The sequence below is a fragment of the Budorcas taxicolor genome, chromosome 21 (genome assembly GCF_023091745.1).
Source record: "Budorcas taxicolor isolate Tak-1 chromosome 21, Takin1.1, whole genome shotgun sequence".
Classification (NCBI taxonomy): Eukaryota; Metazoa; Chordata; class Mammalia; order Artiodactyla; family Bovidae; genus Budorcas; species Budorcas taxicolor.
This window is the reverse complement of record NC_068930.1, coordinates 63,713,489-63,741,339: the sequence shown is the minus strand read 5'-3', so window position 1 is coordinate 63,741,339 and position 27,851 is coordinate 63,713,489. Positions and strand designations below refer to the sequence as shown.

Genomic DNA, 27,851 nt, shown 5'->3' with positions numbered 1-27,851 from the left:
CAGTTACTGTGCTTAGTTGTCATGTTTAATTTGTATTCTTTAATACAGTGTTTAATACAGTGTTTAATTTGTCTTCTTTAATACAGTGTTTAATACAGTCTTCTTTAATTTGGAACATTTTTAGTTTTTCTTTGTATTTTATGATGCTGATAATTTTGAAGAATATCATGTGCCCTTAAAAAAAAATAGAGCATCGTTGTATTTTTTAGACTATTCTAAGCCTATTCTAAAAATCGATTTTTATTTTTTAGACTACTTTTATATAGTCTGTAATAAAATTTTAAGTATTTATAAGTAGATTTTTTAATACTGTTCTAAAAATAGCACATTCATTGGTGTTTTAGACTATTTTCTGGCTCTGTCATTACTACTAACGTCTACATCAGCAGAAACAGTGACAGTGGTAAGAAGGAGGGTTCCTGGAGGTGGAGGAAGTGTGTTTGAGGATTTACATCGCTGCCCTCTTTTCTCCTTTGAAAATTTCCATCCACCAGCAGGATTTGGGCTTTTTTCCTGATCCCTCCACCATTTATTTGTTTGGTCTTGGATTAACATTTGGGTTGGGTGGAAAGTGAAGCATCAGGCTTAAATAACCCTACTGGTGAGCAGCCTAGAGTAGTGAAGAAGTACAGTTGTCCCTCGGGGCCCATGGTGATTGGCATCAGGACCCTCTGATGCCCAAATCCCCGGATGATCATATCCCTTGCATAGTACAGTTGACCCTCTGCATCCATGGATTCATCCAACCAAGGATAGATTGACCTGTGGAAGTGGAACCTGCGGATAAGGAGCACCGTATAGAGATACCTCAAGAATGGGTAGCCATGTGGGAAGTGCCTGCGGGTCTCAGCCTTGGGCCTTCAGCATGACCTACTGGGTCTCAGGCTGTTGGGTAAAATAGCCTTCCACTTCAGGTTCTCTGCAGCCGGGTTGAGTAAGAAGCTTGACTGACCAACCTGAGACTGTTTATCCTGTGGGCCTGCAGAACTGAGAAAAGTGAATGCTGAGTACAAAGGAGGTCGCAGGAAAGGCCGTTGGGACTCTGGTTCAGTAGAGAGTGAGCACATTATCTCTCGTGGAATTGTAGTTCTGTTTGACCCCGGCAAAAGAAGGCCTTGATAGTGTTTCATTGTGTATCTGGAGCACTCTGCTTGCCTTCTTCCTCTGAGAGGGATACTGAGAATGGTCGTGCTCTCTGGTCCACGAACACACCGCCTTGCTGAGGCCTGAGGCCCTGCGGCCATTTACTGGAGGTGCTACTTGTGTTAACTGGATGTTGAATTCTTGTCAGCTGAACTCAGCTTTGAAATCAAAGTTTTGGTGTTAAGCCTATGCATACAAGAGACTGTACTCTTGAGGCTTCTTGGTGGATTAGACACAACAGTTAAGTTACTGTGTTGTACCATGGTTATAAATTTAACAGGTCAGGAGATTCAAAGTTTTTGTTGTCAGGGAACAAAGAGTGGGAATTCTTTCTTCCCAGTTTCATAGAGTAATAACAGTGAACACTGCAAAGCAGTACAAGGGGAAATTGCCTTCTACAGGGCAAGTCAGTTCCGCGCCGGTGGACTTTCTCATAGAGATTTGAAACCCTGACCCTTTATCTGCAGGTTAGGAATTTTTAAAAGCCTGAATTTCTGTTTTGCCCTTTTATATAATCAAATGTATCTTCAGGGAAGAATATGTGAAATATAGAAGAGTGCTTAGACACCATGAAGTAGCTCTTATTGCACAAAGTGGTGTTGCCTTGTTTTAATTTATCTAGGATATGCATAATTTTAAAAATACTTAACGTAAAATAGTCTATCAGCTGTGCAGTTGTGATAGGGTGTCAATTAAGAAAAATGACCTTCGTCTGTGTTTATGGTCCTTTGATAAAATGACCAAATGTTGGTGGCATTTGACTCTTTCCTGTGTGTACATGGTGTGAAATGCCTTTCATACAGTTTTCTCATTATTTTATCAATAATAGCATCATAGAATTTACAGATGTTTGGAATATATTTACATATATATTTACATGTTTTGTATATAAACACATTTATTTTAAAGAGCATCATAGTATACAAATTTTCTTTTAAAGGTATTTTATGGACATGGTTCTATGTCAGTAAATATTAGATCTGTGTTATCTTAATGGATTTAAAGTTTTCCACTTAAGACTAGACCATAATTTACTTAGATAATTTTTGATTAATTCATTTTAAGGTTATTTCTTGTTCTTAAGTAATAATGTGACAATAAATATTCATGTGTTTACATCTTTGTGCATCTGCCTGATCCTTTCAGGCAGGTTTCTGGGTATAGAATTGCTGGGTTGGCGAGTGTAGAATGCTTGACTTTTAAAACAGATCCTCTTAGATCAAGAAAAAGCTAAAACAATTACAGGAAGAATTTGAAAAGGCCCATAGGAACGATATTCTGACGTTTCTCTTGTTTCTGTGCTTTCTTTTGTTTGTAACCTTGCATGGTTGTGTAATGGTATTCTTTTTCCCTTTTGTAGTAAGCTGTGCTAGAGCAAAAATGCAATGAAAGAGACACTGGATGAATGAAAAGCCCTGCTTTGCAGCCCCTCAGCATGGCAGGCCTGCAGCTCATGACCCCTGCTTCCTCACCAATGGGTCCTTTCTTTGGACTGCCATGGCAACAAGAAGCAATTCATGATAACATTTATACGCCAAGAAAATATCAGGTACTAATGAGAACACTAATACTGGAGCATTTTCACTAAAATGGAATAAATTTGCATATAGTTGACACAACTTCTATAGAACTCCTTTACCTTTTTAAGCTTTCCTCTTCTGATTAATTTTCTCATGCCAAATACTTTTGTTCTTAATAGTCATTTTCTTTTCTAACATCTGCTGGGTAATTGATTTGATAGTTTCATTGATGAAATTTCTTATCTTTTTTACCCTGGGAAAACCTCACTGTTCCTGAGTATCTATTTGGGTGTGTCTGTCCTCATAATCTGGGTAGGAATTGAGATTGGTTTGAACAAACATAGGGTGTCAGAACGGTGGTTATAGTCTTTTTTTTTTTTTAAAGAAACAGTATATTTTATTACAGTTGGTCTAAAGTGGTAAATAAGAGTAGCTCAGTAGAATAAGCAGTAGTAAAATCATTAATTTTCTTCTTTACTTTGACTTTGCTAATGAATTTTAAATAACCACTTATTTTTCACAAAGTTATAGTGTTTCAGTTGTTCATATCATTCTAGAAAAGTTTCTGTCGCTGTGAAAATGATTTTTAAAGAAATTGGAAATGCCATTTCAGCACATTTAGACAGCACAGCTATGTGTAACCGGCATTTTAATGCCTCTGATTATTATTATTAAATAAACATGTAGAAGGTAAGCTTTTTGAAAGGGCGGATTTATTGGAGGGAGATTTTAGAAAACAGTGGAATTTTCTGAATTGAAACAAAACCCAGTTTTTAAAGTTCTGCACTTAGATAAGAAGTGTGTAATCTTTTTTCCCCACTGTGTCTCTAGGTTGAACTGCTTGAAGCAGCTCTGGACCATAATACCATAGTCTGTTTGAACACTGGCTCAGGGAAGACGTTTATTGCAGTGCTGCTCACTAAAGAGCTGTCTTACCAGATCAGGGGAGACTTCAACAGAAGTGGCAGGAGGACGGTGTTCTTGGTCAACTCTGGTAATCAAGCTCTATTTTATCAGATTGTATGGAGGAAATTGGATGAGATCTTACGGCTAAGCAGATTTGCTCTTGGGGTATAAAGTCTTGAAAGAATAGGTTGATGAATAATGTGCTTGTTGAAGCAGAAATATCATTCTGTCTTACTTGTTAACTTTAAATAGTATTTCTCTTAAATGATAGTCATCCTGTTTCATAGATGTTAAACGTTAGCTTTCTTCCTAAATGGAACCGCCTTTAATTCTGGCTCTGCATTTCTTTTGAAGGATTCCTTTTGGAATATAATCTGATCTCAGTAGTTAGTTATTTTGTTTTTAATGTCTTAGTTTCACAAAATGTATCATAAGGAGCTTGATTATAGGTAACTTTTTGATTTATGATTTTGCTATACCAGTTGTGGAAAGAAAGTCAGAGGCTTTTTGAAAGTTAGATATTCAGTAAGAGTTTAAAATATAGGTTTTTATGTGTTTGGGGTTATATATTAAAATAAAAAGTATAAAATGTGAATATAAACAGCTCAAGTACTAATATAACCATGTGACTCATTTTTTTCTTTTCTTTTTAGATTGTTTCAGCATGTGGTGTTCTCATGTGCTTTAAATATGTATCAGTCTGTGTTATTTCTTGGTGATACAATCTGATTTTATTGAAGAAAGCAGGAGGGGTGGATCTGGAGTAGTTGCCTTTCTAGCCTAGAAATTATGTTCTTAGATTGGGGAAAGTCACCTTAAGGAAGGTGATCTAAGACTTTGTAAAGTGAGTGACAGGCGGGGTGGTGAGTATAAGAAGCATATTTTGGAGATAACTGTGAAAGTATGATTTTAAGTTGGCTATGTAAAAAATTGGTGGTTAGATATAATATATAATAATAAGGATTTCCCTTAGCTGTTTAATTAGTAGTTGTCCAGAGAGCCATTTAGGGAAGAGTTCTTGCATTTACATGGAATATTGTATTTGTAATCAGCAAACCAGGTTGCTCAACAAGTGTCAGCTGTCAGAACTCACTCAGATCTCAAGGTCGGGGAATACTCAAACCTAGAAGTAACTGCATCTTGGACAAAAGAGAAATGGAACCAAGAGTTTACTAAACATCAGGTAAGACTCATAAAGAAATTTCACTTAATAAATCTGTACAAGTCCTTGATTTATAAGATGACCTGAAGCCTTCATTATGTGAATTAGGTTTGAAGTCTCTACTTTCCAAGTACTTTGTCAGCCTAGAAACTACCCCTCATGCATTTTCTTACTATAGTCTCATCCTAAATCCAAATAAGCTACTCCTTTGTGTTGCTGTTACTGAATAGAAAAGAAACAGCTTTACAGTACGATTTTTTGTTTGAAAAATGCAAATTCCTATGACCTATTTCCATCTTGCAGATAACTTGCTTTCAGAAAGTTTACTCTTGAGTTAAATGCCTTGACATTTCTTGGTTGAGATCTTAGTATTTTTGATGGAGACTTCCTGTAACTTGGCTTCCCTTGTGGCTCAGCTGGTAAAGAATCTGCCTGCAATGAGGGAGACCTGGGTTCGATCCCTCGATTGGGAAGATCCCCTGGAGAAGGAAAAGGTTACCCACTCCAGTGCTCTGGCCCGGAGAATGCCGTGGACTGTGTATAGTCCATGGGGTCGAAAAGAGTCAGACACGACTGAGTGACTGTCACTTCCTGTAACCTAGACGTTTCCATGCCACCGGCTTGTGTTGAGGGCCTTTTACTTGTTGGTGAATCTGAAATGGTTAAGACATGTTTCCTAACTGACCTCAAGCCGTCCCGGGTCTGCTAGTATGTCTTACATATTGGGTTACGCTCTCTTAATAATGCATTTAAAATCCACAGAATGATAAGCCATTAAAAAAACTAAGGAGTCCGTGTCTTCTTCCAGAAAACCCTATCAATTTGACAGGGAAAAATTGTGTGAATTGTTTCGTGATCTGATAAAACTGACAGGTCTCATCAATCAAATTATGAGGAAGCTGAAAACTTGCAGTAGATTGAGTAGATTTATCATAAAAACGTGGTCTCCATTATCAGTATTTTTTTTTCTTATCTCTTTCCATGTTTTCCTTGTTTTACATCTTGATCCTCAAGTACGAGCTTCCATACATTGGGAATTTTTGTAGTAATTTTTTTGTTGTTGTAATTTTTAATGACGAGTTTCTTAATCCTCACCTAAAATACAGTGGTTCCCTAATCTGATTTCATAGACGTATATCCAGGCAGGTGAATGGCATGTTTGTATACTGACAGCAGTTTTATTTTAGGTTCTCGTTATGACTTGCTATGTCGCCTTGAATGTTTTGAAAAATGGTTACTTATCACTGTCAGACATCAACCTTTTGGTGTTTGATGAATGTCATCTTGCAATCCTAGACCACCCCTACCGAGAAATCATGAAGGTAAGTTTTTAGATTTTATCAGTGTTAATAATGCAGGTCAGATTACTGAGTAAAAGCAGTGTTTTTATTTACCAAAAGCAATTTTAGTTACCACTTTTGGGAACTTGGTTTCAGTGTAGGAATGAGTGACTGAATATTAAACTAACATTCATTCAAATCTGTAATTTATAATATTTATACATTTATAACTTCTAAATCTATAATAAAAGTTTAAACAATAAAAATCAGTAAATTATGCGATATGTCATAAGTGAATTGCATAGTCTATCATAGCATATTTAAATGTTCCTTTTTGATGGTAATTTATAATATTTATATATTTATAACTTCTAAATCTGTAATAGTTTAAACAATAAAAATCAGTAAATTATGCGATCTGTCATAAGTGAATTGCATAGTCTATCATAGCATATTTAAATGTTCCTTTTTGATGAATTGATCTTTTAAGTAAGTTACAGTAAATTCCATACGTGACCATTTTGGTGTTTGTTAGGTCTTTTTGCCATGTTTAATCAGGATGCTGTCTCTTTGGTTGGGGCCTTGCAAAATGAATTCCTCACTGTCAATATCTTTTGTTACATTAGCTTTGTGAAAATTGTCCATCATGTCCTCGTATTTTGGGACTAACTGCTTCCATTTTAAATGGGAAATGTGATCCAGAGGAATTGGAAGAAAAGATTCAGAAACTGGAGAAAATTCTTAAGAGTAATGCTGAAACTGCAACTGACTTGGTGGTCTTAGACAGGTAAGCACTTAGGATTAACTAGGCTTCAGTGAAACCTGCTGGGATGGTTTGAGGCCTTTGGTTCCATACCACTTGGAAGACCTAAGAATTCCTTATTAGGACAGTCATCTTCAGATGCAGGAATTGAACCTTGTTTCCAGAAAGCGTAACAGATGGCGGTGTTTCACCCTTAAGAGGGAATGTTGCATACACGTGGGCCCAGCCTGTCTGTCTGTGTTAATGAGGGCTGGGGACTCAGTAGGTGATCTGTGTCCTTTTCTGTCACTGTGCATTTTTTTGTTCTGACCCAAACATTCTACATGATGGTTTGAAAGAACATTAATTTATTTATAGAATTCAGTATTTTACGGTCTGATTGAAAATAATAGGAAACACCCTCTGATTTTGAAAATGGGTGTGAATTTCTGACCTGTTTCTAGGTTTGTCTCTTTTTGAGGAGGTTGCTATTTTGAGTTTCATTGAAACATAAAACACAGCCTTTGTAATCTAAGTTGGTAGAAGGGAACCTTTATAAATTAGGTTTTTAAATTACAATGACTAATTCAGTTCATATTAAATTATCCTTATATCCTTGTTAGGTACAGCCTTTAACAAGGTTAACGATTACCAAGTGGTGGTTCTTAAAACAGTTACATGAGAGAAGACTTATTTCTCAGATTGTGAAGTTAAATCACACTTGGGTTTTGAGGACTGGCTCCACTAATGTGTGACTTCAAGTGAGTCATTAATTGTCCCTGAACCTATAAAATAGCATTACCAGTGGTTTCAGGGGACTCTTGGGTGATCAGTTACATTGACATGAAAACACCTTGCAGTGTGCCTGTCACTTGGTAGGAGTTTGGAAAGAGTTTTCTTTGTGAAATGAGAAGAAAAGGTAACATTTCGATTCATGGAAGTCAGATGTGATATGAAATATACCTCTGATGGCCTTTAAGGTGTTTAGGTAAAAAAACTGATAGATACTCTATTGTGTTTGGCATCATTACTTAGCTCTCAAAATCTGACTCTTATAAATTCTAGTTGGGAATAATGAACACTGTCATTTTAAACTATATCTTTAATATATTTATTTTCCTTAATTATTACATATGCTTTTAGGATTGTATGTGTTGTTGTCATATTGTGAAAGGCATGAAAGATCCAAGGAGTGATACTGTTGTGATTGAAATGTGGGGGAGCTTTGCTTAAGAGGACACATTAAACTATGACTCAGCCCTAAAAAGGAACACATTTGAGTCAGTTCTAGTGAGGTGGATGAACCTAGAGCCTGATAATACAGAGTGAAATAAGTCAGAAAGAGAGAAAAGCAAATACCATATATTAACACATATATATGGAATCTAGAAAAATGATTACTGATGAACCTATCTGCAGGGCAAGAATAGCAGCTATAGCAGCTCTGACGGAGAGCACGTAGAGAACAGACTGTGTACACGGCGTGGGAAGGAGAAGGGGGGCGGAGCTGAGCAAGCAGCACTGAAGCACGCACATTGCCGTGTGCAGAGGAATTGCCGTGTGCAGAGGGGGCGGTGGCAGTCCCTGTAACTCAGGGAGCTCCACCCACCGCTCTGTGACAGCCTGGGGCTGGGGGGAGGCTCAGGAGGGAGGGCACGTGCTGATGCGTGTTGCTGTGTGGCAGAGGTCAACACAGTATTGTAAAGCAGTTATCCTCCAGTTAAAAATGAATTAAAAGATATATTTAAAAACTAAGAAAGTTGACATTTGCAAATGCTAAATGTTTCAAGTAGTTTAGAAACAGATACATTTAATGATAGTACTTCCTCCTCATGATCTCCTCCTGTATTTCCTATTTCTGGGTCTGAGAAGTAATCGTTGTTGAGTGTCTTGTCTATTTTGACAAATTTTCTCATTCTGGGTGATGCCTTAGGGGGCAAAAGGTGAAAGTCTAAACCTAAAAATCAGAATGAAAAACCTGTGATTAACAATGAAGCAACAGAATTCTTTTGACTGTTAGCCTTATGCATTTATTGACACTTAGCCGGCAAATAACAGTACAGATGGAAGTGGGTACAGCTTGAGGAAGGCTTGCTGGGAGCCTGTGTGTTCTTCCAGTAGTTACACAGCTGAAAAGAGGGAGTTTCTTTTCTGCTTTGGATATGTAATGGATGGTAATGCTGTAGTGAATTTATTGTGGTATTGACGACTTCTGTTTCTGATGTTAAAGATATACTTCTCAGCCATGTGAGATTGTGGTAGACTGTGGACCATTTACTGACAGAAGTGGGCTTTATGAAAGACTGCTGATGGAGTTAGAAGAAGCACTTAATTTTATCAATGACTGTAACATATCTGTACATTCAAAAGAAAGAGATTCCACTTTAATTTCTAAACAGGTAAGCGTATACGAAGTAAGTACAGAGAATATAATAAAAGGCTTCCACACATTTTTAATGTTGAAATGAATTTTCTTTTAATGAGGCTGTTTTATATACATTTTAGTTTAAGGCCTTACCTTCTTGTATCTTTGGACATTTTTCATTGAGTGTATCATATTGGGTTGAGTTTACTGCTACCTGACAGACATTTCTATTATTAAGTGGAGACCTCCCTGGTTTAAGGAGGTGTCATGATTGTTGGAATATAAGAAGTAAGTCCCAGTTGTTTTTTTTGTTTTTTTTTTTTTCTTAGTCAGATGAGTTAGTTCCTGATCAAACCCTGAGCTGAAAGAATTCTTCTGTTGTTTCTTTGTATGTAACTGGACATGAGCCCCTCATCTCCGAGTAGGGCAGCTTTGAGAAGTGATTCCTTAGGACAGTGGTCCTCAAAGTGTGGACCCTGGACGAGCAGCATCAGCTTCCCTCTGGAACTTTCTTGACATGCACATGAGGGATCCCACCCTTGACCTGCTGAATCTGAAGCTCTGGGGTGGGAGCCAGCTGTCTGAGATTTGAAGCCCTTCAGTGAATCCTGTTGCCGTTAAAACTTGAGAACCATTGTCCCAGGACAATTTGTCAATTGTCCCAGCCAGCTGTGAATGTTACTACCGTGTGGAATCGAATCCTAATTCTCTCTTGCTAATTTTCTCTGGAGCAGCAGTGCCCAGACTCTGTTCAGCACCTGTCTTCTCATTAAGTCCGTGTTCAACCCAGTGGGTCTTTTATTTGCCTGCAGAACTGGCAGTTACAGCCTCACTATGGAATTACGTTCCAGTCTGCGCTAGGGTTGTAAGTTGTGGCACTCCGGGGCACAGATACAGCTCAAGGAAAATCGTCTTGCTTTTCTTTGATCCCTAAAATAAAATGGCATACTCTGCTGCGTATGCACACACAGTTATATATTCTGTTATTTAGTTCCTTGCATATTTACCTGGAAGTAAATGACTTAGTTGTACTTCTGACCACAGCTCTGAGGTTGCTTTATTTACCGTACACAGTTGCATCTTTTAATTTCTGTCATTTGATTCTTTTCACTGGGGAAAACAGAAGGGTGGTTCTGGGCATCTGTATGAAAAAGTAGAGCTTGGAAAGACTGCTGACCCCTCTCCCTAACCTTTTAAGGAATGAACCCCAGTGTTGACATTAGTGGGGTAAATTTATTTTGAAGGGGCAGATTTGAGACAATTGAAGTCCCAGCTGGGCTCCACGTGAAGATGCTGCAGGAGTCTTGTTTCGCATTGGAGTCTTTACCTTTCTTTCTAGATACTCTCAGACTGCCGTGCGGTCCTAGTTGTCCTGGGACCCTGGTGTGCCGATAAAGTAGCTGGAATGATGGTCAGAGAGCTACAGAAACACATCAAACACGAGCAAGAGGAGCTGCACCGGAAGTTTCTGTTGTTCACAGACACTTTCCTAAGGAAAATCCACGCCCTGTGTGAAGAGCACTTCTCACCTGCCTCCCTTGACCTGAAGTTTGTCACTCCTAAAGTAATAAAGCTGCTCGAGATCTTACGCAAGTACAAGCCGTACGAGCGGCAGCAGTTTGAAAGCGTGGAGTGGTATAATAATAGGAACCAGGATAATTACGTGTCCTGGAGTGATTCTGAGGATGACGAGGAAGATGAAGAGATTGAAGAGAAAGAGAAGCCAGAGACAAATTTTCCTTCTCCATTTACCAATATTTTGTGTGGAATTATTTTTGTGGAAAGAAGATACACAGCTGTGGTCTTAAACAGGTAACTCTCTGAGATTAACATTATTTTCCCTGTAGTAGAACAGGCAGCTTTTTGTTCTGTGAAGTGATACCTTGTAATAGCTTTAAGAGCTGGGCAGAAGGCTTAGGGAAGAGTCCTTTACTTGGCACCATCGTCAGAATTCAGTGTGTAACGCTATCCTGGGATCGGCAGGATGTTTATATATACAATTGCCTGACTGAGGTTTTGTTCCTAAAGGATGCTCATCTTTTCTAATCCATCTGAAATCGAGTGCAAGTACAGAAAAATTAAGTTGACATTAAAGTAAACCTTCCTTGTTTGGTATTCAGTTGTTAGATTTAGTTCAGATATTTATTAACCTGTGACTATGGTGTGTTCGGAGAAGGCAATGGCACCCCACTCCAGTACTCTTGCCTGGAGAATCCCATGGACGGAGGAGCCTGGAAGGCTGCAGTCCATGGGATCGTGAAGAGTCAGACACCACTGAGCAACTTCACTTTCACTTTTCACTCTCATGCATTGGAGAAGGCAGTGGCAACCCACTCCAGTGTTCTTGCCTGGAGAATCCCATGGACGGAGGAGCCTGGAAGGCTGCAGTCCATGGGATCGCAAAGAGTCAGACACCACTGAGCAACTTCACTTTCACTTTTCACTCTCATGCATTGGAGAAGGCAATGGCAACTCACTCCAGTGTTCTTGCCTGGAGAATCCCAGGGATGGGGGAGCCTGGTGGGCTGCCGTCTGTGGGGTCACACAGAGTCAGACGAGACTGAAGTGATTCAGCAGCAGCAAGAGCATGGTGTGTTAGTGGAGAAGGAAATGGCAACCTACTCCAGTATTCTTGCCTGGGAAATCCCATGGACAGAGGAGCCTGGCGGGCTACAGTCCACAGGGTCGCCAAGAGTGGGACATGACTCAGCACACACACGTGATGTATTAGACGTTGTTTTGAGCATTTCACACCACGCTTTCTCCTTCAGGTGATCTTAGGATAAATTTTATCAGGATATTGCTGTGGCTCATTTTTCTGTGTTAGCTTTTTTTCTTAACAAATGCCTATTCAAGTTTGCACATTTGCAGTGAAAAGCATGTAACAACTGGGTTTGAAATTTGAATTGGTCCATAGACTACATATTAAAATTTTCCAAATCAGAAGATAATAAAAATGTTAGGGAGAAATTCAGAGAATACTGGCAAAGGTGGCAGTGAATGCCAATTAGGTTGTAAATTTCCACCCTGCCTCCTCCTTCAGTAGAAGTGTATTTCTCCTGAATATAGACCCAACCAAGGAGCTGTACTTCAAATTTGCGTCACGTGGTCACTTAATGTATATTTCTTTTGATTTGTGGATGGATGCTCTATTATTTGTAAGGGCCAAAAAGAGTTCTTATTTTGTACTTCAAATTACTTGTTTCTACAAGATCTATTAATTGGCCAAAGTTGATCCCTAAGAACCTTTTCTGCAAGTATTGATCTCTGAGGAGAAATTAAACTTTGTTTCCTGAGGTAATTTGGGGTTTAAAAAAAAAAAGAACGGCTTCTGACTTGAGAATGTACTTGGGTAACAAGAAATTGGACTCTGGGGTCGTCATCTGGCGGTTTTCAGTCTGGAAGTTTTCATAGTCATTGGGCCTGATCCTGATGATGGATACGAAGTAAAATAATTTTAGGTAGTGAATTACATTGAAATCAGAAGTTTAAGATTGGAAAGGAACTTCACTGACTAATCCAACTCACTTACTCTTATAAGCAAAAAAAAAAAAAAAGGAGGAAAGTGTCCGGAGGATCAGTGATTTGCTCTGAGTTAAATTGCCAGCCAGTGGCAGAGACCATTCAAGAATCCTGATATTCTGCCTCCTCGTTTCCACTTCTTTGTGTAATCATGATACCCTTGGGTATCATAGAACGCTAAAAACCAGTGCTTTACAGTGGGAAGACTGCCAGGAGACAGGCCAGGGAGTGCACCACTGCTCGGGTTATTTTTTAGAATGGGGAAAGGCATTTTTGGGGTCAGAGAAGTTTAATGTTGGCACAGTTCTAAGCCGAGTTCTAGACAGGCTCCCTGCCCCACACAGGATGGGTTAAGAATTAAGTACATTTTCTGGGGCTTGGAGAGAAGTGGGGGCTTCATTTTCTTCCTTTTTCCCTCTTTTCTACATGTGTTTGTAAGTATGGAGATGAGCCAGTTTCCACGGAAGGAATATTAGCCTGAAAAGGTTTATCAGAAATCAGTGTTACTTCCTGTTGACTTTGAGGATCAGATTAATTGCGATCAACTTTCATAAAATGTGCCTGGAATTTAGTGTTGGATGATGAATCAGGAGTGGTTTGAGGGTTTACTTTATGGGCAGCTAATTAAATGTACAATAGAGGTCTTGTTCCAGTAAGCTTTTTAATACGCTTAGAAAAACTTCCTGAAATCCAGATTCTTTCCTTCCATCAATTTAATGGGAGGAAAAACCACTCTTCAGCAAACAGTTTCACGGGGGTAGAAGCTATTGTAATACATGGGCAGTTTTCTACTCTCCTAATCAGAAACATAAAAAATAGCTACTTCTGTTGCATGTGTAGTCTTGGGTTTACAGTTTTTCCTTTGCCTTATATCCTTAAGGATTTATCGTCTGTAATTTACCTTTTGTATCAGTCAGTCAGTTCAGTTGCTCAGTCATGTCAGACTCTCTGCGACCCCATGGACTGCAGCGTGCCAGGCCTCCCTGTCCATCACCAACTCCCGGAGCTTGCTCAAACTCATGTCCATCGAGTCGGTGATGCCATCCAACCATCTCATCCTCTGTCGTCCACTTCTCCTCCTGCCTTCAGTCTTTCCCAGCGTCAGGGTCTTTTCCAGGGAGTCAGTTCTTTGTATCAGGTGGCCAGAGTATTGGAGTTTTCAGCCTCAGCATCAGTCCTTCCAATGAATATTCAGGGCTGATTTCCTTTAGGCCTGACAGGTTTGATCTCCTTGCTGTCCAAGGGACTCTCAAGAATCTTCTCCAACACCACAGTTAAAAAGCATCAATTCTTCGGCACTCAGCTTTCTTTATGGTCCAGCTCTCACATCCATATACATGACTCCTGGAAAAACCATAGCTTTGACTATACAGACCTTGTCAGCAAAGTGAGGTCTCTGCTTTTTAATATGCTGTCTAGGTTGGTCATAGCTTTTCTTCCAAGGAACAAGCATCTTTTAAATTTCATGGTTGCAGTCACCATTTGCAGTGATTCTGGACCCCAAGAAAATAAAGTCTGTCACTGTTTCCTTTTTTTCCCTGTCTGTTTGCCATGAAGTGATGGGACCAGATGCCATGATTTTAGTTTTTGAATGTTGAATTTTAAGCCAGCTTTTTCACTCTCCTCTTTCACTTTCATCAAGAGGCTGTTTAGTTCCTCTTTGCTTTCTGCCATAAGGGTGGTGTCATCTTCGTATCTGAGGTTATTGATATTCTCCCTGCAATCTTGATTCCAGCTTGTGCTTTATCCAGCCTGGCATTTTGCATGATGTACTCTGCATGTAAGTTAAATAAACAGGATGACAGTATAGAGCCTTGATATACTCCTTTCCCAGTTTGGAACCAGTCCATTGTTCATGTCTGGTACATTTATATAGTTTTAAAATTTCAGAACACTCCATGAGGGAAGAAGATAGATGTTTTTACTCTATCATAGATGAGGAAGATAACAGTTTGTGACCCCCTGAAATAACTCAAGGATCAAGTGGCAGAAAGTGACTTTCACTCTCCAAGTCTCGAGTTCTTTTCACTGTGTGATTTATTAGTATTGTGTGACTTTGGCATTGAACAAACCTGGGTTGATGTCTTCTCTCTATCCCCCATCCCTCCACTCCTTTCTTTTCCCAGTAGCTTTGTCTTCACAGAAAAGTTCCTCGGATGTACTGAGTTCCCTGTACCCATTCTGGGTTTCCCCCATGTCTTAGGTCAGTAGCATCTTACCTTATCAGTGTACGTTTGTTTCAACCAAGAAACTAACATCAGTGTATTACTATTAACTAACTTCTAGACTTTATTGGATTTCCCCAGTTTTCCCATTAATGTCTTCTTTTTAATCCAAGGTGTACCAGAGTTCATTTAGTTTTATTTGCCTAATCCCCTTTGGTCTCCTACGGCTTCTTATTCTTTCCCTGTTTTCGACAACCTTGATGTGAGGAGGACAGGTCAGATATTTTGTAGACTGCCCCTCAGTTTGAATTTGTCTGATGTTTTTCTCAGGATTAGACTAGGTTTTAGCATTTGAAAGAAGGCTGCAGATATGAGGTGCCCTTCTTGTTGCTTTATCTGAGGGGGATTCGTGGTCTCGACACAGAACATCATGGGTGATGTTAAACTTCATCATGTGATTATGATTTTCATGCACTTGCCCATTTCCTCCACTGTGAAGTTATTATTTTTCTTATTTCTTACTTTATTCTTTGGAAGCAGGTCACCGAAGCTAGTTTATCCTGGGGAGAGAGGAATTCAGCTTCATGCCTGGAGAGGGGCTTCTCTATATGTGTTACTGAAATTCTTCTGTAAGGGAAACATGTCTCTTTTATCCTGTTTATCTGTTTATATTTGTTGACTCACGTTCTTTTATCGCTGTGAACTCGTGTTGGTTTATTTTATACCTTGGTTATGATTTGTTGCTGGATTAGTTTTTTGTATAAGTTATTCCACCCTGGGCCACTGGGGGCTCTTGGAGGTTAGCGCCTGGGTCCTCTTGCCGTGCCCCGATCCTTCTGATTTTTGAACCCTGCCTGACTTTCTGGTACGCCAAGGTGTTCCAGGCTCATCCCGTGTTTTTCTTGCTTCAGCCAGGGAATCAGCCGTTTTTCCGAGGGGCCCTGGTTCTTTTCATCTTCACTCACTTTTTAGGTGTGTATTCTGTGCAAGTGATTTCACTTTTTAGAGCCTCAACATCTTCATCTATAAGATAGTAATAATACCTCCCTTTCTTACTGAGTCATTAGTGAGAGACACTGTATACAAACACCACAGTCTTACCGCCTGACGTTGTACTCGGGGAGGCTGTGTGCACGCACAGGGTGGGCCTGTGCCGGCCACGGTGAGGAAGGTAGAGATGGAGGGTAAGCACCAACTCTTTCAGCTTTTACAGTAAATTATGTCTGCTGAATATGATTGTATTTATAAACTCTTACATTTTTATGTCTGCTGAATATTATACAATTGGCCGTTGAATTTTAATATTTTTTAAGTTATGTTTTCTTAGTAGTTAATTTTCATGGAATTTTACAGAAATACTGGTTTCAGGTAAATTTGAAAACAGAAAAAAAAAAATCACTTCCTTGCTAGAGATTGTTTGAGGCGCTCTAGTGAGTGTCTGCTGCGCTAGAGAGCAGCTTTCTTTATCAGACAGCTTGCTTGTGGAGCAACTCACAGAAACTCAGTGTAAACTTAAAAGGAACGAGATTCCGCCCTAGCAGTTCTGCGGTGCCGTGAAATCTCTGGGCAGATAGTGTAGTCCTGATTAATACAAGTGCCCTGACAACAGTAGACCTCGCTTTGTTTTTCTGGAAGCCCATAGCTTTGTCTGTAGGGATTCCTTAAACGTATCTGATAGAGAAATGTTTGCTTTTTAAACATTGTGAGCGTAGGTATGTAGCATTTAATTGCTGCTTACAAGGGACTTTGTCGTTGAATGTGCTCGTTGTTTCTTCCGTTCCCCGCAGTCCTGATGAGAGTCTCATTAAGGAGAAATAAAAGTACTCTTGGTGCTTCCAATTCTCAGCTAGTTGAAGTCTGCCAGATTTATTATTTTAGGCAAATTAAGATACATTCTCTGCCTAATTAGGAGTAACTGGAAATGCATTTTTAAACCTCTGTTTTGTTCAAATTGATGCTTGTTTGCATAAACTAAAGTTTGGAAGTACGTATTATTTCTACAATAATTGATTTCATATTTTAGATGTTGGGGCATGCAGTTTGCATGTAACACTGTTTTCTGTTACTGACATCATAAGTTCATAATAACAAATCTTTGAACATATTAAAGAACTTTCTGATTTTGAACATTTTAAGTACTTGAACTATAGCGCAGACTCTCAAAGTAACCTAGGCATGCCAGTGTTTTACTGATTTGGAGGCAGGAAGATATTCTAGATGGCCACTCAAGGTTTCTCCCAGGGCTTTGATATTAGTCTGTTTCATGTACTTATTAAAAAAAAAGAAAAGAAAAGAATGGTTTGACTTAAAAAATGCAATTTTCTATTAGGAATTTGTGCTACGTTGTATGACTTCAGAGGAACCATATGGGATCACTTAGGTCAGGTGTGGAACCATTTATCCTGTGTGCTGAGTTTTCCAATGTGGATATTTCCAAAATAGCTGTAATGGTAACACTAACTGTTAACCTTCTGCACCCATGTAACGTGAGCCTGTCCCGTAGCTCTTTTTCATTTTGTAGCCAAGGGCCCGTTTTCAGGGACAAGCTTTCTGGGTTGTTAGAGAGGAGCAGGCAGGAAGGGGAACGAGCTCAAGATCCTATCCTCTTTCCTGCCTAGGTGGGAGGGGAGTTATCTCAGCCTTGCAGGGAGGCAAGCTCTGTCAGCCTTGCAGGACTGAAGCTCAGTGGCCTTTCATGCAGAACTGTGGTCAGTGGCCATCAGCAGGGCCACGGAGTGTTGGGAATGGAGATGCTTATCAGTGGATGGAGGCTTTCCTTGCCCTGGAGCCCTCCTTCCAGGGGGACAGGACACTGGGGTAAACCGAACAGAAATAACACGCTTCTTTCTTTGCACGCGCAGCTAGGACTCTTACTACACGGAGAGAGAAGAGAATGAAGTTTCCCTTGGGGTGTTTGGTACTTAACTCTGCTAAGCTTGGTTATAGAGACGGGCATGACCACTGCCGCAAGTTGTACGTGCGCTTAGGGAAGCGTGTTTTGGAGAGAGAGTGTGTGTGGCTTTTTCATTATAAGGCTTGGCCTTAAGCCAGAACACATGAAGAGCCCATGTTTCTCTCTGCCTAGCGCTGTCGCTTCCCAGACCACGTTTCTGTGAAGGTCATTACTGCCAAATTAGAAAGTTTGAGGGACTGTGACCATTTCGTTCACCCGTGTCATGTAAATCAACCCTGTCTTTGGTGTTCTAAGTATTTGGTGCACAGATTGACACAAAGAGTGACGGTGATTTCTTTTTAAGCTAGTTGGGGGGCGGGGGGGGGGGGAATACCAAGACTGTTTTGTTAGGTATGTTGGCAAAAAAAATACCTGTATTTCCATTTTAAGAGAGACCTTACAAACAAAAGTTTAAATTTTTTTCCCTCAGCAGTGCTTAACTTTCAAATGTGTATAATTTTCTTAGATTGATAAAGGAAGCTGGCAAACAAGATCCAGAGCTGGCTTACATCAGCAGCAATTTTATAACTGGACATGGCATTGGAAAGAATCAGCCTCGGAACAAACAGATGGAAGCAGAATTCAGAAAACAGGAAGAGGTAAGCTAAGTGAAAATAATTTTACAGTAACAGTTTTCAGAACATATATAAACTCTGCCTATAGGAACCCCCTCTCTTTATAGTTCCTCTACATTTTTTTGGTGATATACAGTACTCATAAACAGAGACTCACTGTTTCCCTTGAGGTAGCCGAACGATGATTCTCATGTGTAGAATTAGAATACCTGTCTGGTAAATCAATTTTGTGTCTTAATTGCCATCAGCCATTTTATTTTCCTTTATGGGGCTGAGGACACACAGCTACGTTTCATAGAAGAAGATAGCTCGTGTAAATATAACTCTTGCTGACTTGTTACGATTCTGAAGCAACAAACTGAATTTTTTTTTTTCCTAGAACGTATTTTGTTTGCTGTTGAAAGTCCTACCTTGGTTGACTGTTTTAAAAACGACAATATGTTTTAAAGATTTTTGGTTTAATTTTTTTCATGCTTTTTATTCAAGATTTGATATAGGAAATAGCACTGTAAAGATGATAAAACCTAACATAGTGTTCCTGGCTTGCAAATAAAAACTTTTTATGTAAAATTTGTTGTTGAAGTTAAAAGTAGCAGCATAATTCATGTCGAAGTCATTTTTCTTTGATAATACTCCAAGTTTGGGGAGTTCAGTAGCCAGAGTCTTGACAGGTCAGTCTAAAACCCAGCTTAATTTCTTATTTAACTTACGCTGAATTGGGAAATGATGTTACCTTAAATCTAGTATGAAAAAAAAATTTCACTTAAAAAAAAAATCATTTCTGATCCCTTAAATTAAGTGTGTCCCAGGATGTCAGAAAATAAGTGATGCTTTGCTTGTAGTTTTTAATTCCAAGTGATTTAGGGATTTTAGTGATGGAGTTTTGACATCTTTGGAGGGATGTTGGCATAGGCTCACAGACACAGGTCCCATAGGGAGGCTTAGAATATCAACAGGATTTCAGAGGTGAATTCACTTGGTCACTCCGTTGTTTATGAAAGAAGCCAGTGTCTTTAGCCAGAAGACTGTGATTTGTCCCTGGGTGCTTCTCTAAAGTAGAAAGGCACTTTGATTTTTTCAAGTCATGTTCAGCTGAAAATGTCTTTAAATCAGAGTTTCTTTGCCCAAATGTTCATGGCATCTCGAGTTTTGTGTGATACTGTCATTGTTTTTAGCCTGGCCTGGATTAAGAGTGCTCAGAGTATTGTCACAAATGACAGCTGTCCCTTTATTTTACTGTCCTCTTTTCTTTGGAAAGTTTGTTAGAATTCCTTTTCCTGGTGGATTTTTTTCAGGTCCTTAGGAAATTTCGAGCACATGAAACCAACCTGCTTATTGCAACAAGTATTGTGGAAGAGGGTGTTGACATACCGAAATGCAACTTGGTGGTTCGTTTTGATCTGCCCACAGAGTATCGATCCTATGTTCAGTCTAAGGGAAGAGCGAGGGCACCCATCTCTAATTATGTAATGTTAGCAGATACAGATAAAATAAAGAGTTTTGAAGAAGACCTTAAAACATACAAAGCTATTGAAAAGGTAAGATTCACGTGTTATCTGTAAGTTATTCTTATGCATACGGAAATAATAAAAACAGTTGTATCTTCAGAGAATAGTCTCAACAGAGGTGTGCACTGGGTACATTATTAGACAGCTGAGAGTAATTGCACAGAGCCAGCAGTATTTTGCAATAAAATGGCAGTGAAAATGGTCATATAGGTTATTGGGGAAGATTAGGAAGTATACTGTTCACATGGACGGTGTCGTCCTAGTTGACTTGAGTTGCGGAGTGGTTTGAGAGTGATGACATAGCCCAGATACTCATGTAAGACTGGCGATCACTTGTGTGCTGGTAGGTAGGGGTAGTTCAGGGTCTTGTTCCCTGGATGGGAACGTCTCCATCTGACTGGCGCTGGGAAGGATGCATGGGGAAAATTGTCTGCAGCAGGTGACTGTGGAGTATTGAGGTATGTTTAGGAGAGAGAGAGATTTCATGTTGAGAGCTTTTTCGTAGGTTCAGAGGCAGACAGCTAGTGGCAGGAAAGGCATTTGTTCTCATAATTTCTGTTCTGAAACTGTTCAGATCTTGCGAAACAAATGTTCCAAGTCGGTTGATACCGGGGAGGCCGACACGGAGCCCGTGGTGGACGATGACGATGTGTTCCCACCGTACGTGCTGAGGCCTGAGGACGGTCCTCGCGTCACGATCAACACGGCCATTGGGCACGTCAACAGGTACGGCCGCAGGCCACGTGGTAGCTAACCTGTGAGAATCGTGAGATTTCGGTTTGACTCTGTAAGCGTTGTGTTGTTCACCATCTGCAAGCAATAACCAGTCTCTCCGTTTATGGCCTGTGATGCCTCAGTGACAGAAAGAAAGACAAGTTGTTTTATTCTGTTCATGGTTTTTTCGGTCACAATGCAAAGCTAGTATTGTGCAGAAATAAGTGTTTCTGGCCTTGCAGCATCGCGGCCCATTCCGTTGCCCTCCTTGTATGCATCTGTTCCCCGCCAGGTTGGCTTTGTGTCCCGGCCCCCTCCCTGCTCAGGCTAAGCTTCCTCAGGGCCGGCTTCCTGCCCCGTGTTCCTTGTGCTGTTGTGGGGCGGCCCGGTTGTTCTCCTGCCCTCCTTGGGTGAACACTGGGCCCACTGCTGATGCCTGCCTTGCACAGGCCCCCGTAATTGTTGGCAATCATTACGGAACAAACGGCGGTTCGTTCCTTTAATGGATTCTGAACAATACTTTCTACACTGTCCAGTCATAGTACAGACCTATATGGCTGTTGATACTCAAGTTATCAATTTTAATAAAAATTAAAGTTGTTTAGTTCCTCAGCTGCCCTTGCTGCAGTTCAAGAGCTCAGTGGCTTCCCTGTTGAACAGCACAGATACAGAACGTCATCTCAGAGGTTTTTATATGTATATATATAAACATACATATAGTCCATCTTATTGAAAGTTTGAAGCAGCGATGCTGAAACCGCGCATATAAATACCTGTTCAGTAGAGGGGAAGAGGAACATAAAAAACCAAACTATAGAATGTGAAGACCAGATTTTTTCCTTCCGTTTCTCAGTTGCAGACTTAGCGTCACCATTTCTTTTTTCCCCACAGATACTGTGCTAGATTACCAAGTGATCCGTTTACTCATCTGGCTCCGAAATGTAGAACCCGAGAGCTGCCTGATGGCACATTTTATTCAACTCTTTATCTGCCAATTAACTCACCTCTTCGAGCCTCCATTGTTGTAAGTTTAGAAAAAGAAATGATTGTGCCTTAAAGTTAATGTCGTTAATGGATTTGTTTTCAGCTTCTCTAAGGCTGTGCAAGTTATAGGTAAATTTGGCTTTAAATCTACTTTTAAAAGTACATTTAGAAATCTCTTTTGTAGTCAACTACATGTTCGAGTCTTCAGTAGACTATATATATGTAATTTGTAGACTCTCTGAATTAGGCTAGACGACCTCTGAAGATTCCTCTAAAATCTTAAAATCTTACTCCTCTGAACATTTCTGGCAGCATCATTCACGTACGGCTTTAGATCCTTACAGTGACACTGCTGCTGCTGCTGCTAAGTCGCTTCAGTCGTGTCCGACTCTGTGCGACCCCATAGACGGCAGCCCACCAGGCTCTGCCGTCCCTGGGATTCTCCAGGCAAGAACACTGGAGTGGGTTGCCATTTCCTTCTCCAGTGCATGAAAGTGAAAAGTGAAAGTGAAGTCAGTGAGTCGTGTCCAACTCTCAGCGACCCCATGGACTGCAGCCTACCAGGCTCCTCCATCCATGGGATTTTCCAGGCAAGAGTACTGGAATGGAGTGCCATTGCCTTCTCCTTACAGCGACACAGAATTCATTAAATATAGTTGGGCTGTTCTAGTTATTTTGTTGTTGATTGGAAAAAATAGACCTTTATACAGTTGCTGTCCTTGGTCTCAATGCTGATATACTAAATTCTTACTGAAATTTAAATTCATCAAGATTGTAAACTCTTTATGATAACTGGTATAGGTTTTACTGGGCAGGATTTTGAAAGATGGCTTTTCAAATATAGACAATAGGATTTTTTAAAACTGGCTGATGCTTTTCACAATGAAGAACTAGTAAACTTCAGCTTTCAAGATACTAGGGCAGAGGTTTCGTCTGTGTTTTATGCGCCAACGGTACTCCAGCTCCATGCATATACTGTGGACATGTTTTTTTTTGTTACTTCCAGGGTCCCCCAATGAGCTGCATTCGATTGGCTGAAAGAGTCGTGGCTCTCATTTGCTGTGAAAAACTGCACAAAATTGGTAAGTGTGTGTGAAAAACACATGTAAATAAAAATTAAGTTAAAAACATTGTATAACAAAAGCACCTCAGGGGCTTTATGGGTCTCCAGGGTTTTGTGGGCTGTGGATGCCTTGCTCTTGGTGCTCTTGGGAAGGATAGATGTTTGAGTGTGATGTAGCTTGAAGAACCTGTAAAATGGAAGAGCTCTGTTTTTCACAGCTGAGCAGCTGTGATTTATTTGCTGTCATTTCTAACTCCTTTTAAATATATAAATGTAATAAGGTCTTCTGACTGTTGAATCGTGAACATTTATGTTTTGTGTTTTAATGTACCGGTTTCTCAAATTAGTCTATATTTGTGTACAGATGAAAGCTTTTTTAAAAATGGGTGGACTTGTTTTCCGGTGGCATTCGTAAAAGGATGATCTGATACTGTTTTCCTGTTTACATGTTTTTGTTTTTGAGTCTTAAAACAGAGTTTATAATCCTCATCATACTGAATATATGGATGTCGCAGTAGAGTCGGCTTTCAGTTATCGCATCTGATTACGTTGTTGCTGTTAAAAGCACAGATGCTTTAGTCTTTGTGATTTGTCCAGTTGTTTCCCAGCACAGAGCTGCTGATTAATTAGGCAAAATCAGGATTGAGTATTTTATTACAAAATCACGTTCCTTCTCTTTACATTTCGTAGGTGAACTGGATGACCATTTGATGCCCGTTGGGAAGGAGACTGTTAAATATGAGGAGGAGCTGGATCTGCACGATGAAGAAGAGACTAGTGTTCCAGGAAGACCGGGCTCCACGAAGCGGAGGCAGTGCTACCCGAAAGCAGTCAGTATTGGGTAGAGCCGCATACAAACCTAGCCTTCCTGACCTTCTGTTGCTTGCGGTACCAGGCCCAGACTCCTCTGCCTGGCGTCCCAAACCCGTGTAACTCCGCCCAGCCCGTCTCAGCTCGCCTCCCTGCCTCGCTCGCAGCTCCTCTCACAGCAGCCCCTTCACTGTTACTTGTACAGTGTGTGCTCTTTCTCACTTCGGGCATCGCTTTTGTTTTTCTTCTCAAAAGGATTCTTGTGTTTATCACATTCTGTCCGGAATGAGTTAATGTCACTTAAAGAGACGTTCTTTGTTTCATTCACTTTAGTGGCCAGGTCCCCGCTCTACCTCACACTGGGGACGAAGACGTCGAGGGTATGAGTGCTAAAACAGACGTGTGCCTGTACAGGGTGAGGGGAGCGCAGCAGGCGTGAGCGAGGTGGCTTGTCAGGAGTCAGGGCGTGGCCTGACTAGTAATAGCTTTTCCAGCGTGTCGTGCGTAGCTGCATCTGTGGCTTTCTAGCTGTAACCATGCAGGGCTGGAGTACTTATTTTAAAAATACTAGTCAATATTTTTACCTTATTAAACCCCCAAACAAAAGCAGAAATTTGCTTTTGATCTTAGCTTAAATATGATTCTTTTTATTTATTTTTTTGCAGTTTTATTGAGTTTTTACTTTTTTAAAAAAGTTTGCACCCAGCTAAGCATTTTCAAGATTCAAAATCATGTCACTTCTTCAAAAATCAGAAATTAAGTTATCTGATTTTCTGAACTGCTCATTTTCTCATATCCAGTTTTCCTATTCGAACATTACCCTAGAGGTTCCTGGGCTAGTTGCATGTGACAAACGTGGCCACTAATAAGTGTTTTGAGAAGCATAGTACGGCTTTGCATCCTGTGTGATTAATAGGTGCATTCTGTACTGTCTGATACTCTAGGAACTATATCTCTTAGCCAGCATTTCTGCACCTTTTAAGTACAGATGTAACTATTTTTTATTTTATTGAGGCTTAGAAACTGTAGACTATTGGGTGGGGTTGTATGAATATTAGAAGTTTAGAAACTTAGTTTAGTTTAAATTGAGCCTTGGAAACTGTAGACTATTGGGTGGGGTTGTATGAATATTAGAAGTTTAGAAACTTAGTTTAGTTTAAGTCATAGTTTACTCCTTTAATCAGACAGCCATTAAAAATAGTACTGACTTGTATTGACCCTGAAAGGTATTCTCATTGTAGTAACTAGAGGGAAAAATCAGTGATACAGTCTTTGTTCTGTGGTTCCGTTTGTAATGAAAAATATGTATGTGTATATATTTATGTGCATTTATTCTGGAATGTATACATTTATTCCAGAAAAGTCTGGAAGATGATATGGTATGTGACAGTGTTGCTAAAGGTTATCTGAGTTTCAGGATTATGTAGGATTTTTAAAAATTTGGCTGCTTTTATTTTCTGATATTCAACAGTGAGTAAAGACTAAGAAACCCAGGGAAGAAAAGAGTTTGTTCTCTAGTCAGAAGAAATAGGTCAAATGAAATGTTGCTGTTTAGTTGCTAAGTTGTGTTCCAACTCTTTTGCAACCCATGGACTTTAACCCATCAGGCTCCTCTGTCTGTGGGATTTCCCAGGCAAGAATACTGGAGTGGGTAGCCATTCCCTTCTTCAGGGGATCTTTCTGATCCAGGGATTGAACCTGTGTCTCCTGCATAGGTGGGCGGATTCTTTACTATTGAGCCACCAGGGAAGCCCACGTCAAATGAATAGTATTGTGTTAGAAGACCCTGTGACGTTTGATGCTTTTGAATACCTCTCCAAGTGAGGTTAAGTAAATGAGGAGGTCTCCTGCCTTGGGTCTTAGTTTCTTCTCATCAGCTTTTAGTAAAGCCAGGAAAAAAATTTGTTTTCTTGCCAACATCTGGAAAAGAGGTGAATATGCTTGCACTTGTTGCTTACATTTTTCTTTCCACTCCCAGATTCCCGAATGTTTGAGGGAGAGCTACCCCAAGCCCGGTCAGCCCTGTTACCTGTACGTGATCGGCATGGTCCTGACGACGCCTTTACCTGATGAGCTCAACTTCAGAAGGCGGAAGCTCTACCCCCCCGAGGACACCACAAGATGCTTTGGAATACTGACAGCCAAGCCCATACCTCAGGTGGACATTTCACAGTGGCCTGCTATGTTGGACTGTCTTTGTTTTTTTTTTCTTTTTTTTTTTTAAAGGAAAAGTGACTTTAAAAGTAACTGTCTTTTGTTACCTCAGAATGGTCACAGTTTTACAATTGGAAGTGTCTCTTCTGTTCCCCTGATAGAAAGCATCATTCCTTTTCTGAAGTTAACTATTTATAATGGACTGAAATCTTGGCTAACCCTGGGCTTGATTTTTCTTTCCCCGAAGATCCCACACTTTCCTGTGTACACGCGCTCTGGAGAGGTGACCATATCTATTGAGTTGAAGAAGTCCGGCTTCACGTTATCTCTGCAGATGCTTGAGTTGATTACAAGACTTCACCAGTATATATTCTCGCATATTCTTCGGCTTGAAAAACCTGCCCTAGAATTTAAACCCGCAGACGCGGACTCAGCCTACTGTGTTCTACCTCTTAACGTTGGTAAGAAGGACCCAGACTAAAGCATTGTCTGTCTAGTAGCTAAAAAACGAAAGTGTTGCTTAACAATGAGCTTAACTGAGTATAGTACAGCCATCTCTTTGATAACTCTGAACTAGGCACAGGGAATGAAGGCAGAGCTTGAGGGAGGGTCTAACCTGTATTATTATATTTTAAAAAGCTAAAAGATCTTTTTCTTCCCTAAGTTAATGACTCCAGCACTTTGGACATTGACTTTAAATTCATGGAAGATATCGAGAAATCTGAAGCTCGCATAGGCATTCCCAGCACAAAGTATTCAAAAGAAACTCCCTTTGTTTTCAAATTAGAAGATTACCAAGATGCAGTAATCATTCCAAGGTAAGGTGTTAAGCGGAAAGCAAGGTGGAGCTGACACTTCACTTTTGAAGATTCGCCCCGGGCACATGGGGCATGTGGTGGGCTGTGAGCCTGGCGTCACTGTGGCCAGTAGAAAATTCACGTATCTCTTAGTGGCAGGCCTGTGCTCCCCAGTTTACGTGCATAAAAACAAAGCCTGAAATGCTGTTGGTGAAAGGATTTTACTTTGTGAAGGTCAGCTCATCTAAATGATACTGATAGGCTTTCTTTGTAAAACCTCCATCCTTTAATCCCCAAAGTCTTAAAGAATTTGATTATAAATAACAGTTAATTAAAATTGTTGAAAGGCATAGTGTTAATTAAGCGCAATGAAAATAGTTAATTACAGTGCTTTGTTGCATGTGTGCTAAGTCACTTTAGTCTGTCTGACGCTCTGTGACGCTATGGACTGTAGCCTGCCAGGCTCCTCTGTCAGTGGGATTCTCTAGGCAAGAATACTGGAGTGGGTGCCACGCCCTTTTCCAGGGACTCTTACGGACCCGGGGACTGAGCCCGAGTCTCTTAGGTCTGCTGAGTTTGCAGGCAGGTTCTTTACCACTAGTGCCACCTTTTTGGTAAAAATTTAGGGGATCAAGTTTTTGAGCATTAAGATTAAATGTCACACTTTTTAAAGAATTAAAATACTGGCTGCAGTTGTCTTTTGTTCTGTTTTTGTTTTTTCTTTTTTCACTTTGTACCTCAGTGCCATGTTTTAAATGTTGGTTAACGCCAGCCTGTCAACGTCAGAAACGGTGCAGTAGCCTGCGTCTTGTGGGGCAAGAATCTTTCACGTCTAGCTTTAGTAATGCATAAACTATTTACTTGGTTGCTTGGATATTGAAAGTTTTCTATACTGTTTATATTGATGAAATTAGAGATATTTAGAGGAGCCATTTCAGCTCCAATATTTTGGCCATTTGATGTGAAGAGCACACTCTTTGGAAAAGTGCCTGATGCTGGGAAAGACTGAAGGCGACAGGAGAAGGGACTGGCAGTGTATGAGATGGTTGGACAGCATCACCCACTCAGCGGACATGATTCTGAGCAAATTGTGGGAGGTAGTGATGAACAGGGGAGCCTAACGTGTGCACCTCATGGGGTCGCAAAGAATCAGACACGACTTAGCGACTGAACAACAACAAGAGGAGCCGTTTGGCTTCATGTGTTATCAAAGCATAGATATTTAGAATAAGGTGCTGCTGCTGCTGCTGCTAAGTCGCTTCAGTCGTGTCCGACTCTGTGCGACTCCACAGACGGCAGCCCACCAGGCTCCCCCGTCCCTGGGATTCTCCAGGCAAGAACACTGGAGTGGGTTGCCATTTCCTTCTCCAGTGCATGAAAGTGAAAAGTGAAAGTGAAGTCGCTCAGTCGTGTCTAACTCTCAGCGACCCCATGGACTGCAGCCTACCAGGCTCCTCCATCCATGGGATTTTCCAGGCAAGAGTACTG

At 40.3% G+C, this 27,851-nt stretch overlaps 1 protein-coding gene across 4 annotated transcripts in view; it reads left to right on the top strand.

Annotated features, from left to right (window-relative positions):
* DICER1 (dicer 1, ribonuclease III) overlaps positions 1-27,851 on the top strand; it is a 46,682-nt gene that overhangs the window by 2,595 nt on the left and 16,236 nt on the right. For 3 of the 4 annotated variants that reach the window (XM_052659410.1, XM_052659408.1, XM_052659411.1), the window contains 16 exons: positions 2,504-2,692; positions 3,495-3,657; positions 4,622-4,752; positions 5,919-6,053; positions 6,638-6,798; positions 8,984-9,152; positions 10,458-10,930; positions 18,225-18,357; positions 19,629-19,871; positions 20,416-20,567; positions 21,447-21,579; positions 22,546-22,621; positions 23,293-23,432; positions 25,391-25,570; positions 25,814-26,027; positions 26,231-26,384. In XM_052659410.1, the coding sequence (XP_052515370.1) occupies positions 2,549-2,692; positions 3,495-3,657; positions 4,622-4,752; positions 5,919-6,053; positions 6,638-6,798; positions 8,984-9,152; positions 10,458-10,930; positions 18,225-18,357; positions 19,629-19,871; positions 20,416-20,567; positions 21,447-21,579; positions 22,546-22,621; positions 23,293-23,432; positions 25,391-25,570; positions 25,814-26,027; positions 26,231-26,384 (2,801 nt within the window). In that variant the 5' untranslated portion in view covers positions 2,504-2,548. The remainder of the gene's footprint in view (positions 1-2,503; positions 2,693-3,494; positions 3,658-4,621; positions 4,753-5,918; positions 6,054-6,637; positions 6,799-8,983; positions 9,153-10,457; positions 10,931-18,224; positions 18,358-19,628; positions 19,872-20,415; positions 20,568-21,446; positions 21,580-22,545; positions 22,622-23,292; positions 23,433-25,390; positions 25,571-25,813; positions 26,028-26,230; positions 26,385-27,851) is intronic. The other variant, XM_052659412.1, reaches the window with a different exon arrangement.